This window comes from Hipposideros armiger, unplaced genomic scaffold, assembly GCF_001890085.2.
Source record: "Hipposideros armiger isolate ML-2016 unplaced genomic scaffold, ASM189008v1 scaffold_383, whole genome shotgun sequence".
In the NCBI taxonomy this organism is placed as follows: Eukaryota; Metazoa; Chordata; class Mammalia; order Chiroptera; family Hipposideridae; genus Hipposideros; species Hipposideros armiger.
The window spans coordinates 1,372,192-1,385,545 of NW_017731733.1; the positions used below are offsets into that span (position 1 = coordinate 1,372,192).

Sequence of the window (13,354 nt, forward strand, 5' to 3'; positions counted from 1 at the left end):
TCATGAATGGTGTAAAGTCAGGGTCTGACTTCATTCTTTTGCATGTGGATATCCAGTTTTCTCAGTACCATTTGTAGAAAGGTGGCTACTTCTTAAAGCAAGGATTGTTTTAGTGGGTGTTTCCAGAGCAGTTTGTTACCATTTCAAAGGTCAAATAGATAATGATTAAGTTGTGCATCACTTGAAAGGTAGATTTTGACCTCTTACAAGTTGAAGAGTACTGAAGATCTAAGATCATTTACATCCATCAGGAAGAACAAATAACTTAGCCTTCTAGGACAAAAAAAGAATGAGCTGAAAAGTTGCAGGACATTCCACAGGTCAAAGTACATCTGTCTGGTTTGCTTTCTCCAAACTTCCACACTCAGTTGGTTGGAGTGGCCTCCCTCTTACCTGACAGCGTAGGAGGGTTGGTGAAGAACATGTCTTCACCTTTTCTTTGGAGTTTGCTTATTTTATTGACATTTGCTGAATCAGATGGCGAAGCTGAAAGACTTGAGTTACAGAGACAAAAAAGAAATGCTGACCTCCAACAGTAAGTAGACACATGGATTATTTCTGCTGACAGACCAGGGTAGTTCCTCATCTATTGTCACAAATAAACAGATAAGCAAAGGTGTAATTTTTCTTGAGGAAAATAATGATGTCAAAAACCAATAGGGGAAAGCATTGGGGCTGACAGATGGACTTATTTTCTTATACACAAATTTATCATTTTGTAAATAAGGCAAGTATGCAATTACAAGGAGATATCTACAGGAAATTTGCAGAGAAAGAAATGGCAGATGAACAGGGAGAATTTGGTTGAGTTGACCGCATGGCGAAGGTGTACTCAGTCTATAGTTATTCAGTGAGAAACTTCATTCTTTGGATTTAAAAATTATATGTGCTAATGACTGATGCGTTCTCTGGTTTTAATTCTATAGACCTCGGATGGCAACAGAGAGAGGAAATTTAGTGTTTCTTACTGGGTCTGCTCAAAACATTGAATTTAGAACTGGATCCCTGGGAAAAATTAAATTAAACGATGAAGACCTTGGTGAATGTTTACATCAGGTAATACATTGGAACTATATTGAAGTAATTTTATATGTCCCTACATGCTCACTTAATTAAACAGGTCTATATTCATCTATACCTTGAATCTTGAGCACAGGGGACATAATTGGAGGTGACATAAGTCCTTGTGGAGAACGGTGCCCTAGGGTTAATGACGGGTAGAGGGAGTAATGCTAGTAGTAGAAAGTGACTGATTGTGCAGGCCAGCATACTCTAGAGAAGGACTCAAGGGTATACTGGGACTCCTCCACTAGGGGAGCAGGGCAGGGGGGACCAGAGAAAGGGATAAATGGGACCAGTTCACTTTTGCCACAGAACAGAATTGGCCAGTTATTCTCCTGCCTTACTGAGTGTTTTCAGTGCTCATTACTCGCTACACCATGCTGGTATACAAGCCATGGAGGAGAAGCTGGTGTTATTTAGAGCTTGCTGTGAGCTCCCCACTGTGCTCAGCACTCTGTGTGCATCATCTCATCCAACCCTCATGGCTACCCAGGAGCTTGGCTTGATTAGTACCCCATTAATGAGGGAGGTACAGGAACCCTGCAGCACCAAGGACACACACGAAAAAATGGCTGAGCCAAGATTTAAAACTTGAACAGTCTGATTTCAAGCCATGCCTCTTAGTAAGCACTCTAAACTGTTATTATGGGGAAAAAAATGCAAATGGAAAATACGTTGATAGATTTCTGAAAAAGGTAAATGGAATTATGCCATGGCTATTTTAGTCCAATGTTTATATGTGGCACTCTTCTGGGTTTTATAACGATGGGCAAGATCTAAGTGCTTAAAACAGAATATTACTCAAATTTTAAAATTGTATTCCTATAACACATACATAAAATTTTCACTAGCTTTGTCTTCCTCCTCCTCTTTTCCCTCCCTCTCCTCCTTTTCCTCCTTCTTCTTTTTAAAATTAGATCCAGAAAAACAAAGATGATATTACAGATTTAAAAAGGAGCGCAGTTGGTCTGCCGCAAAATATTTCTAGTCAAATCCATCAGCTTAATTCCAAGGTAAGTCTGACATCCACACCTTTAGAGCAAATGGGTTCTCCTTCACTCAGCTCCATAAGTAAGCATTTTGTAAGGGGATATAGCAACTGTGTGCCCGCCGTAGAAACTGAGCACTGCAATTATGGACTGTTTTGGTTAAGTGACACAGCTCTGATAGAAGAGGTGATGGGCAAAAGGTTGGACATGCTAGACTTGGTGCCTAAGTTGGCTTGCTCATGTTCCGATAATGACCTTCCTGTTGGTGAAGTGGACGGATCCCTGGGAATTTATAAAAATTCCCAAAGTCACTGTTGCAGAGACGCAGTGAATCAACTTGGCAGTGGGTTGTACTTCTTTTTAAAAATACCTTAAAAAACCTACATGATGAAAGAGAGTAGGAAGAAAGGGAAGCGTGGAGGGGAGAGGAATAAGGAAGGGGATGGCAATAAGGGAAGGAACAAAGACTAGATTGAGTCCCCAGGAGAGAGCGTTAGAAAAGCGTGTCAAGGGGGCGACATCATATATAAAATGCCTTTGAACCAGCTAACTTTTTATGCTTTTTCCTCCCCACATCTAGTTTGTGGATCTTGAGAGAAAGCTTCAAAGCATACAGCAGGTAAGCCCCATAACTACTAGATATGAAGCGTCTTTCACTAAAAATATACTAGAATCACTGGTGGAGCTGGTATTCTCATCTCACTATCAAGGACTTCGATTTTTTTCCCCTTATCATTCAGTTCTCATCATAGTTCATGCTTCCCAGGATGCAAATGAAGAACGAGTCTCAGAAAGGTAAAGTGACCAGCCCAGGGTCACTGGGCATGTGAGTCACGTGGGCATGTGAGGCCTCTGACTCTGAGTTCAGCAGTCCTCGTGCTCTTCCCCTTATGCTGTCATCCTTTAATGGAGTCATGGTGGCTTAAGCATGCTGTACCTGGTCAGCTAGTAACCACCCAACTTCTGATCCTGGTATCGGGACTGCGTTTGAAAGGCCTTGCATCCTCTCTAACATTAAACTCGGAAGTGTGGGGGTATATCACAAAATATTTCAAATTTCCTTAAAAGCACAGTTGCTGGCATTTAGATTTGAACAGTTTGTTAGAGCGTACCTTCTATAATTTTATGATGTGCTTATAAACTAGTCCTAGTAATTTTAGACTTCTTACCCTTTTGTTAGGTAGCTGGAATTTTCAGGACTTTCATGGATACCATAACCTCCACCCAGAGAAATGCACAGAATGTCCTTATATCTAAATTTTAATAAAAACCAGGGGATTCCAGGTTAAAGATCTCTGCCCTAATGTTCTTGATCTGTTTTGATTAGGTTTTAAGTGTTGTCGTCTACTTTCAGTGTTTTAAATTTGGCAAACAAGTGCACATAATTCTTTTTCCCCTGATTTTGATAATAGCCTTGACTTTTTAGGAGATTAGTTGAGTTAATGAAAATGAGTAAGGAATCACACCTGGGGAGCAAGACACAGCACTCGAGTTTTCAGTCTCCTAGAGAGCTTCATTATTCCCTACAGGGCAAGACCTGGAGGCTATGATCAAAATAAGCTCAGATCACCTCTCTCTTGCCATCCCCCAGGAAGAGTTTTTAGTGATGTTTGAGTGTAAGTGCCTTTATGCTTTAGGATAAGGCAAGTGTTCTCTGGGCATCCCAGTCTCCACCGTTCCCTGTTGCCTGCTCCTGACTGCTTCCTGATTCCTGTTTTGCCCCCACCCCCATCCCCACCCCTGTAGGCTTTTCTGTTTTTAATCCCCATACAGAGTTGCTTTTGTACACCAGAAATACTTTTAATGAGGTTGAAGCTCACTTTCTTAAGAGTTTCTTCTGATGAACAGGGCTAATTGTGGTACTGGCACAAAGATAGACAAATAGAATAATGGAAGAAAACAGAGTCCAGAAAGAGACCTTCATGTGTATGGTCACCTGACTTAGGACAAAAGTGGAGAGAGAATGGGCTTTGCAATAAATGGTGCTGAGACAGTCGGCTATCCTCTGGCTCTCGGTTTCATCCATACAATGAAAGGAACAGACCTGATTTTCTTTGTGAGTTGCTGAAAGTAAAAAAAAAAAAAAAAAAGGTGGAGTGAATAATTTGCTCCTATTTTAATTTTTAAAACAGAGAATTAAACTATGATTATGTGAGATTAATAGAATAGCTATCCTTGCCTAATCACTTGTCCTCTCTAAAGAAGTTTTCTCTGCCCCCAAAGGCATTACAAATTTTACAAGATTGGAACTGGTATCTGACATAGGGTGGGACTCCCCAGGTTGTATAGACAAAGGCAAGTCTGTTTGTGACTCTGGTCTGAAAGTAGTCATGTGAACAAGGGAATGGATGGTGTATCTGAACCGGTCACATTTCAAACAAAGGGATCTGGATGAAAAGAGTTCAGTCATCTTAACCCATGGAGGAGGGGTGACAGCAAAAGATGATCAGATTTCAAATGCTTATCTGGAGGTACCAAAGATAAGAATAACAGCAAAAGAACTGGAAATTCCATTTTATTTTCTTAGTACAATAGGAATGTCCATTATTCCCACACCTGAAATCTTTACTCTTGTCCACCAACGCATATTTCTCTGGTGAACAATGCTTTCCCAAAGAATCGAGTGAGAATTGTCTCCCCTCATGCTTCATCCCATCCATGGTTAAAGACATGTAAATAGTGAAGGAATATGAATAGGACTGATCATATGAAACACTTTTTATGTTTTCATGAGAGTTGACTTGAATAAGAATTTAAGTAATTGATTTAAAATCTGGAGGAAGGCCCTTAGTTGACTAGGAGTAAAATGTAGTTTTTCATACACACCTGCACTGAACACACTTTTTTTTTTAATTATAGTTGATTGGGGAGATAATTGTTAGTAAAGTGACATAGGTTTCAGGTATACAATTCTGTAATACAGCATCTATATATCACATTGTGTGTTCACCACCCAGAGTCAGTTCTCCTTCCATCACCATATATTTCATCCCTTTTACCCTCATTTACCACCCCCTCCATCATTGCTGCCTACCCCAGTCCAATTGTCTTGCTGAGCGTCCTGTCTTTGTTTCAGACAGTGGACAGAAAGGTTTGCAGCAGCAACCCCTGCCAAAACGGCGGAACCTGTCTCAATCTTCATGACTCTTTCTTCTGTATCTGTCCCTCACAGTGGAAGGTGAGTCACTTGGTCTTTGGTTTAAAATGATGGTGAGTCAGCATCTGTGGTTTCCTTGGCATCATTCAGACATATTTAATTTTCCATCCCAAGTTTCTAGGATTCTGTGGTCTCCCAAATCAGAATGAATTATACCATGGATGCCAAAATGCAAACAATGGCAAGCATAATTACATAGCCCACTAAATGCTAAGCCATCGTAAGGGGGGGTTCACTTCATTGGATAACTGCGTGGAAAAGTATGATATTTCTGCTAGCATTGATTTAAATTGTCCAGTATTGAAAGTCCTAAACGAATCTTGACATAGCCATATATATACATTTTCTTGCTCTTTTCTATTAATGGTGAAAATGTTCCTGACATGTGCATTAAAAAAACAATTGGTGAGTATTCTCAGGCACAGCGCCATGGTGAAATGAGAATTATAAGGATTCTCCTTGTGTGACTGGTGTTTTCTTAGGAAGAGCTCTTGGGCTAAAATCTGAGTTCCAGATGAGGAGAACGACATTAATGTTAGTGTTAGTATTACTGCATTGAGCTTAACTGAGGATGTCTTTACTGCCTGTGTGTAAACCCTTAAACATCTCACAGGAACAGTGGCCCCTGAGGCCTCTGTGACTGGTGGCACCTGACTTTGTTCTTTCTATGAACACAGGGTCCTCTATGCTCGGTTGATGTTAATGAGTGTGAGATTTACTCAGGAACACCCTTCGGCTGCCAGAATGGAGCCACGTGTATAAATACAGCAGGAAGTTACAGGTAACTTTTCCTTGTTTTTTTTTTTTTTTAAACAACAAGCATTTACTTCTCATACTCATGGGTCTGTGGATTGGCCATGGTAGCTCTGCCTCCACTTAGGTTTGGTGTGCATGTCTCATTCCTGGGCTGGGGCTGGAAGAACAAGCAGCGACCTGAGGAAGGTCCTTCTCATGGCCAAGGTCAAACGCTCCCAGAGCACTGAGCAGAAACATGTAAAATCTTAAAGCTTTGGCTCAAAGCTGACTGCCTTTTGCCTATTAGAAAAATATATACATTAGGGTGTGTTTTAGAAGGACTGAAACATCCCATCGTTAAGAGCATCCAAGATGAACCATCTGTGTTAGCAGCAAAATGAGGTACTCCATGGGGTGGTAAGTGGCTCTTATTTGAAGTACACGTAGCTATTTGCTCAGATGAAGAAAAGCTTGGGCATCCTCCTCTCTCACCCATGAAAAGTCCTTTCTCTCAAGGCCCTGAGGAGCTGGAAGAAGGTCAGTGTGATTGGCATGGACAGTAAGGGTGGCGAGGTGCAAGATACGGCTGCAGGGTTAGTAAGAGTCAGACCACTGAAGGGACAGCTGTGGAAGAGCTTTAAATAGAATAGAGTGTGGACAAGAAAAAGGGGTTCTATGGAAAGTGACCTCACAGGGTGATCTGATCATAAATGCCTAACTGGGCAGGTCATGGTGGGTTGTCACGCCCCAGGTCTATAACTTCTTTAGTAAAAGGCTTATCTTTGCCTTAAGCAAGCCCTGTCCATTGTTTCTGCGCATCTAGGTTAGCGCACCTTTGAAATGCCCCTTTGAGGCCTCTCCTTCTAAAGCGTGACACCACCCTCAAGAGAGCACATGATCTCAACCAGCCTGACATCCCCATCCCGACCTTGCATTCTCCCACCCTCATGTAATGTTCTTGACCTTGCCCCCATCATCTCAAATGCACAAAAGAAACTGCAAATTGCTATTCTTGGGAGCATTTTTTCTCAGTCTGTTGAGATCTTGCTTTCAGGCATTATCTCTGTTTGGCTCAAATAAATTATTATAAAAATTATCTGCAGGTATGGACATTCTTACGTTGACAAAGGTTACCCCACCATAGTAGTAAGCCTCTGCTGTACTCATTCAGTAGATGAGTGAGCTAATAGGCTTAGTAAGGATATCTTCATTCAAGAGCTATGTAAAATGTCTGCCATAACAAGATCAGAGATTAGACTGATATTTTTATCAAATAGTTAACTTTCACCGCCTTTCTTTAATTAGATACATGGCCCCTTGCAACAATCATCACACAGCTCCTATCTTCTCTTGCAATGAACTCTGTCATATGGTTTGTCTACAGCACATTCTCCTGCTCAGCTCAGGCACCCGCCTCTCCAGGAAAACCCTTCCCTTACTACGCAGAGTTAGGCATCACAACACCTCCATGTTCCTGGCAAACTCTAGCGGTATTGGTCATTAAAGCTAGACTGGCAGACACATTATCTTTTTAAATAATCAAGTCCAAAGATTTATGGCAGATCAACATCAAACTTACTTTTGTATTGTTTCTTTAAATCACTTCCTAAAAATCTCTAGACATTATTTGGTTGATCTCTTGTACTCTGTGATTAAAAGATAAAGAAATTAATTTTATTATGGCATGAACAGTCCTTCATTACTCTGGGGGGTAATCTCTTTGATGTGAAGAGCAATTATTTGCTCTCTTACTAGTCTCTCTGCTATCTTGTTCATAAATTCCTTTTAAAAAATATTCATTCTGTTCTTTCCAACAAAAATAAGTGCAGTAATTTTGGTTTTTTTTCGTTGTCATCTGTTAACACACTATTTTCTCAAAAAGCAGTCACAGTCCTCTTTTCCATTTAATTGATTCTTTTGTTCTTTTGAGCTGATCTTAAAATTTTCTTGCTCGTTCTAAGTTGTGAGCTTAACCCATTGAAACTTCTGGTAGATATATCTATGAGTTCATCATTGTGTACAACCAAAATTCACCACCTCTAACTTAAGTATAATGCTATTAGAGAGCCTTTTGCTTTTAGAACTGTTGCTCATTTACATGAACCCCCATCCCTGCTTTTATAAACATTCAAGCTTGGGCTGGATCCAGAATACAGGTCTAATCTTCCACTCTCTTGAAAGCATTATCTCCTGACTCCTGTTTATGGGCATTTATCAAGGAGAATTACTGCTGGGGGATATCAGTGGCAAATGTCTGGACTCCTAGCAATAACACTTGACTGCCTTTCTGACATCCAGGAATGTCCAGCAAATTAGGCCTCACTCTGATGTTCCTTTTATCATCCCTGTCTTCTGGGGCCTTACAAGCTAAAAATGGTCAAGTGGGATGAGATCCATAGGCCAAGGAAAAGTTGTTTTTCCTGCAGCACATGATATCCCTCCCTCCCCCGCAAATAGAAAAAAACCCCAAAACTTTAACACAACTATTTGCTGTATGTCAGGGGTGAGAGCTCTTTGTCCAGATACAAATTGGGTGGGGGAGGGGAGGGCAGAGAATATTTTTTCTTTTGAGAGCTTCCTAAACAGTTTCAATTTTAAAGAGCAGTGCTGAAAATGCTGAATTCTCTCTTGTATTCACCTATAAAGGAAAGCCTGAAGATTCATAATGCTGACTCTGGACGTGGTTTTGGCTTCTAATCTCTACCCTTTATAGATCTGCTGCATGGAGGGTATTAAAGAGAAGGACATTTAACTCTAGTTTCTTCCTCTTGATAGTTTATGAAGCTTCATGCATTCCACTTGATTATCTACAATGTAAACACTAATTCAGGCATGTGATAGAGACTTTTGAAGGAATCAAAGTACATAGAAAAGTGTGCATATGTCTAAGATTAAATTCTTGCTTTGTGGAGTCTGTGTATAATGAAACAGTGATCACTTTGATGCTTTCTTGAGCTCTGTTAATTATGTGAGGTTAAATCCTTGTTAATCAGTAGCTTCTCCCAGGCTAGTAACCCCTTCAGGAAACTTCAGCAGACATTTGCTAACGGTAAACGTGACCTGCTGTTGAATAATCTGAAGCTGTGGAAATGGGGTCATGGTGGGCAGAGTTTTCTCTGGGTTTGGGGCCTCCTTTTGGGGTGTCTAACCCTGGGGGTTCATTACCTTGGGGGGACAAAGGCATCTTTATTTAAAGGGATTCATAATTTCTACTTATAGAGACCTTTGAAAAGATAAGGCACTGTGCAAATGCTAATTAATTGGAAGCCCTATTTTTAAAAAATTCTGGTTAAAATTATTTTTTAGAGGAAGGAAAGTAGAGCAAGGAAAACTATTGTCTGCACCTAGGAGGTCTTGCCCTTAATTGCTTCAGAGAGCTAACCACTAATATTTTGCCACATCCCACTGCTGTTTTGGCCTCTTTGTTCTGAAGAATTGATTCTTATTGTTCTCCTGCTTACTTAAGGCAGCCCTTGGTGGTCCAAATCTGCCATGCATGGATGGTGTGTATGTTACATACTTCCAGCTCAGATCAAGAAAGTTTTCTAGAAAAAAAAAATTGAGTTTGTTGTCTGTTTTTTTCCTTCAGGAACACAGTGAGGGTTAGCATGTTTTATTTTATCTCCATTCTTATCACTGGTGGATTTTAGAACATGGAGAGCTTAAAGGATGAGGATGATCTGGTTTTGGCTCAGAGGGTAGTTAGGTATTAAACTTATTACCTCTTTCAGTTAGTCAGTATATTAATATTGAACTATGGACTCTACAGCAAGTTAAACTATGACTAAGAAAGTGTATTTGACCTCTTTTCAATTGACAAGCGCACTTGCACTGTTTCTGAAGACTGAAAAGCCCACTTTTGTTCTACTGGAACCCCATCAGCAGTAGATTCACAAAAGTGACTTCAGCAGGGAGGTATATAATGCATTTTCTTTAAGGGCATATCTAGATACTTTGAGAATACATTTTACACACGAACACGGTGATGTTTAAAGGACACATAAAAAGGGAAAGTCTTCATCTAGCTTTACTTTTCTCAACGTGGGAATGTGATGTGGAGAAACTGGCGCAGGAGTAATGTAACGTACGTTTTAACTCACCTTCTGCAAACTGCCAATTCTGTGGCCTTGGCCTGCGTGAATCTTGCCAGTAAAATGGGATGAATAGTAGATGTCTTTGAGGATCATTGAAAAGGCAGCAGATCGTGTACTTGGCTTCTTCTTCCTCTCCACCTTCTTTCTTCTGGTCAATATGATCTAAACTTAAATGAAAGCCGTATACTTTGTAGCTGTTTAGAGAAGAATGTAGGATGACAATTTGCTCATCTCTGAGTGAGAATAGCAAGGGAGAAGGAAGCGAGAGAGCAAGTGAGAAGATTAACTGCAGCTCCTGGCTCTGTGACCCAGGATCTCCTCTCAAATCTTAAGTCCTTTTCCACTAGTAAAGCACTTAGCGATAAGAGAAACACAGTTTCCTGAGCATTTCCTACAGGAAAATGCCTTTAGATGCCAAGAGGAAAAGAGTGCTTATAGATTGGCACTGTTATTTTACAAGAAACAAAAACAGAGGGAGTTATTACACTGTCTCAGATGATCAGTTAATAAGGTTGGGATTTAAACCTGGGCAGTCTTGTCCCATGAGGTTCAGAATGCTCAGATCTCTCATACATGATAGACTCAGAAAGCTAGTAATAGTTGGTTTAAAGACTTTTTTTTAATTGGCATTGGAGGTGGTGGTAAAATAGATTTCGAGCAAGGGAGCCACCTAGATCAAATGCTCAAATATGCATACGAAATAGTCTATAAAGTTCTATAGTCTCCAAGAGTCTAAACAAATTCTCCAAAAGAACAGTCTTTGTAAGGATGGGAGAGTGCAGAGGAAAAGGAAGAGAATCTGAAAGGGAGACTATGGAAAGAGAAAGAGGAAGATAAATCGCTTTTGATAGGGAATGAATAACTGGATTTCTTTTTAAGTTTCATCATCTATTGCTGCTATTAATCGACGACCTTATCTTAATGAGAAAGGCAACCTTGGAATGCTCAGAAATGTGGTTTCTTAATGGAACAGCCTTTACACAAGTATGTATTGGTGTTGCAGATTGCATGGGACATATGTGTACCAAAAAAGTATTCACTTATATGAAATTCAATTGTAAGTGGGCATCCTATATCTTTATTAGCTAGATCTGGCAACCCTCCATCATGTGAGCACCTAAATGGTACTCACCATATTCCTACTGTCCGTCTCCAGCCACATTTACTGATCTCCTCTTCACAGAACCCACTCAAAGGTGCCACCCCAGCAATTGTTTCTGGGATCCTCCATGGGCACACCAAGTTGTGTGCCCAGAGTGTGGCTGTTGATGCTTCTCAAACATTGAAATTCTCACTTCTCACACTGTCAATCACATGTTTGTTTCCATCCATGGAGATTAGCTGAGCTCCTTTTGCCTCAATGTGTGTTGTGAAAAGAGCTTCTTTACCTTGCAGAATGGCTTCTTTTCCACAACACTCAGCCACAAGTTCATGGTTCAGTCCCCGTTCCTTGTCTCTGACCCTGAGCCCTCATGGTCAGTTTCCTCCATGAGGTCCAGCGCTGTGCAAGTCAGGCAAACAGTGACCTCTTGGCCTGGCTTTCCAGTCCATCAGCTAGGCTCTGATACGCGTACATAAGATTGGCCTCTGTGACTCCTCGACCCTCCCCCTTCCCCCCAAGGGCAATTCTCGTACCTTCCACATTCCCTTTGAAGATGCAGTGCACATATAAAGCTAACTCAGCAATTTTAAGAATTATATAAAGCTTAAAGAAAGTTTAAGACAACTTTGCTTATTTGATTATTGTTGAACTGAAATGTTCTTGTAACAAAGCACCTACCGCTAACTTAGGTATTACGTAATAATTACATTTTGTGAGTTAAATGTAGCTACAAATGGAGTGTTACGACGTTAACTACATCTCTTACAGATAGGCGTATTGCCCTTCATAATATAATAATTATCATAGATATGGATATCACATTGCTTGTTGGGTTATACAATCCTAGCGAACAATCAGGAATTGATGAGTTCAGTTAAGGTCACCTGTGCTAACCTGCGGGTCCAGGTGGACAGACAGTGAATGCCCTCATTGATCTCTCCCTTGACCGTCTTGAATGAACTCTTAGTTTATAGATGTCTGACCTTTGAAAGCGCTGTTTGATGGCATGATACCAGAAGAATTTATAGTAGCAGTCTTGCCCAGATGGTAGGTCGTGCCCCTCCCGCGCCATCTTTGAGAAGATAACACATTTACTGAATCCACTTTCTTGAATCAGTACAGAGTGATTTTCTTCCAAGACTTCAGTCAGGAAATCTGGTTTGCTGGTTTATGATTCCACTTGAACATCATTGAACTGCAGCTGGAATTATTATTATTATTTTTTAATGGATGCTAAGAAACAGGTGCTCGCCCTGACACAAGCCCTGACATTGTGCTTCTGTGTCACCAACAGCTGTCACTGCTCGCCTGAGACACACGGCCCCCAGTGTGCATCCAAATACAATGACTGTGAAAGAGGTTCCAAGGCGCTGTGTGTGCACGGCATCTGTGAGGACCTGGTCCGCGTGCAGGCAGGACAGGTGGGTCCTTTGCAGAAGTGACTCCTGGGAGGGGGTCAGGGTTGTTAGTATCTCATCCTGTGTGACCTCACACAAGCATGGCCCCATGAGGCTTCAGAGACAGAGTCACCGCCTGCCCTTAAGTAGGGCACAGTAGAGGAAGGAGATGAACGTTGTCCGTAAATAAGCAGAAACCTGGACCCAGAAGTTAAGACATCATTAGGTAAACTACTAACGTTTTTCTTACGCCGTCATGAGTCTCTCTGTGAGCCATGGCCTTCTCTTGGCCATGTGAGTTTTAAAAGTGACATGACATGGAAACACAAAAAGCCCGCTCTTGTCAGCAACACGCAGTTTTAAGGCATCTGGAGCTTTGTTCTGGCCCCTGAGCCCCCACTGCTGCAGACTCTGTGAGCCCATGAGTCAGTCCCCTGGTGCTGTGGGTCCTGACGACCTTGCCCCCTGAGCCTCCAGGTCGTCTAGCCACTGCCGCTTGGCCTTGCATGAGACATTCAGGTCATTATTCTTAGTTCTATTTTTTTCTACCCCCGTGATGGAAAATGGTCCCCTTCCAATGAGAGTGGTGGTGGTGGTGGGGTGTGTGTGTGTGTGTGTGTGGGGGGGGTTTGTGGGTGGGAGGGGAAAGAGAGGCTTTCAGAAAGGAAACAAACAGAATTGATTTTCCAAGGCCTCTGCCTGCAGGGGTGTTTTTCCCTCTAAAAACACAGCAGGCTGCGTTGACTTACTTTAATTATATTGACTTACAGTTCTTGATTGTTGTTGCTTTTTCCCTGGCATCTTTGGGGCAAATTATA

The 13,354-nt window shown here is 41.3% G+C and overlaps 1 protein-coding gene across 1 annotated transcript in view; it reads left to right on the forward strand.

Annotated features, from left to right (window-relative positions):
• Window positions 1–295: 295 nt before the first annotated feature.
• The window catches only part of CUBN (cubilin), a 256,725-nt gene continuing 243,666 nt past the window's right edge, over window positions 296–13,354 (forward strand). The window contains exons 1-7 of the mRNA XM_019662920.1: window positions 296–535; window positions 927–1,056; window positions 1,980–2,075; window positions 2,632–2,670; window positions 5,128–5,229; window positions 5,886–5,989; window positions 12,434–12,560. Of these exons, the coding sequence (XP_019518465.1) occupies window positions 423–535; window positions 927–1,056; window positions 1,980–2,075; window positions 2,632–2,670; window positions 5,128–5,229; window positions 5,886–5,989; window positions 12,434–12,560 (711 nt within the window). The 5' untranslated portion in view covers window positions 296–422. The remainder of the gene's footprint in view (window positions 536–926; window positions 1,057–1,979; window positions 2,076–2,631; window positions 2,671–5,127; window positions 5,230–5,885; window positions 5,990–12,433; window positions 12,561–13,354) is intronic.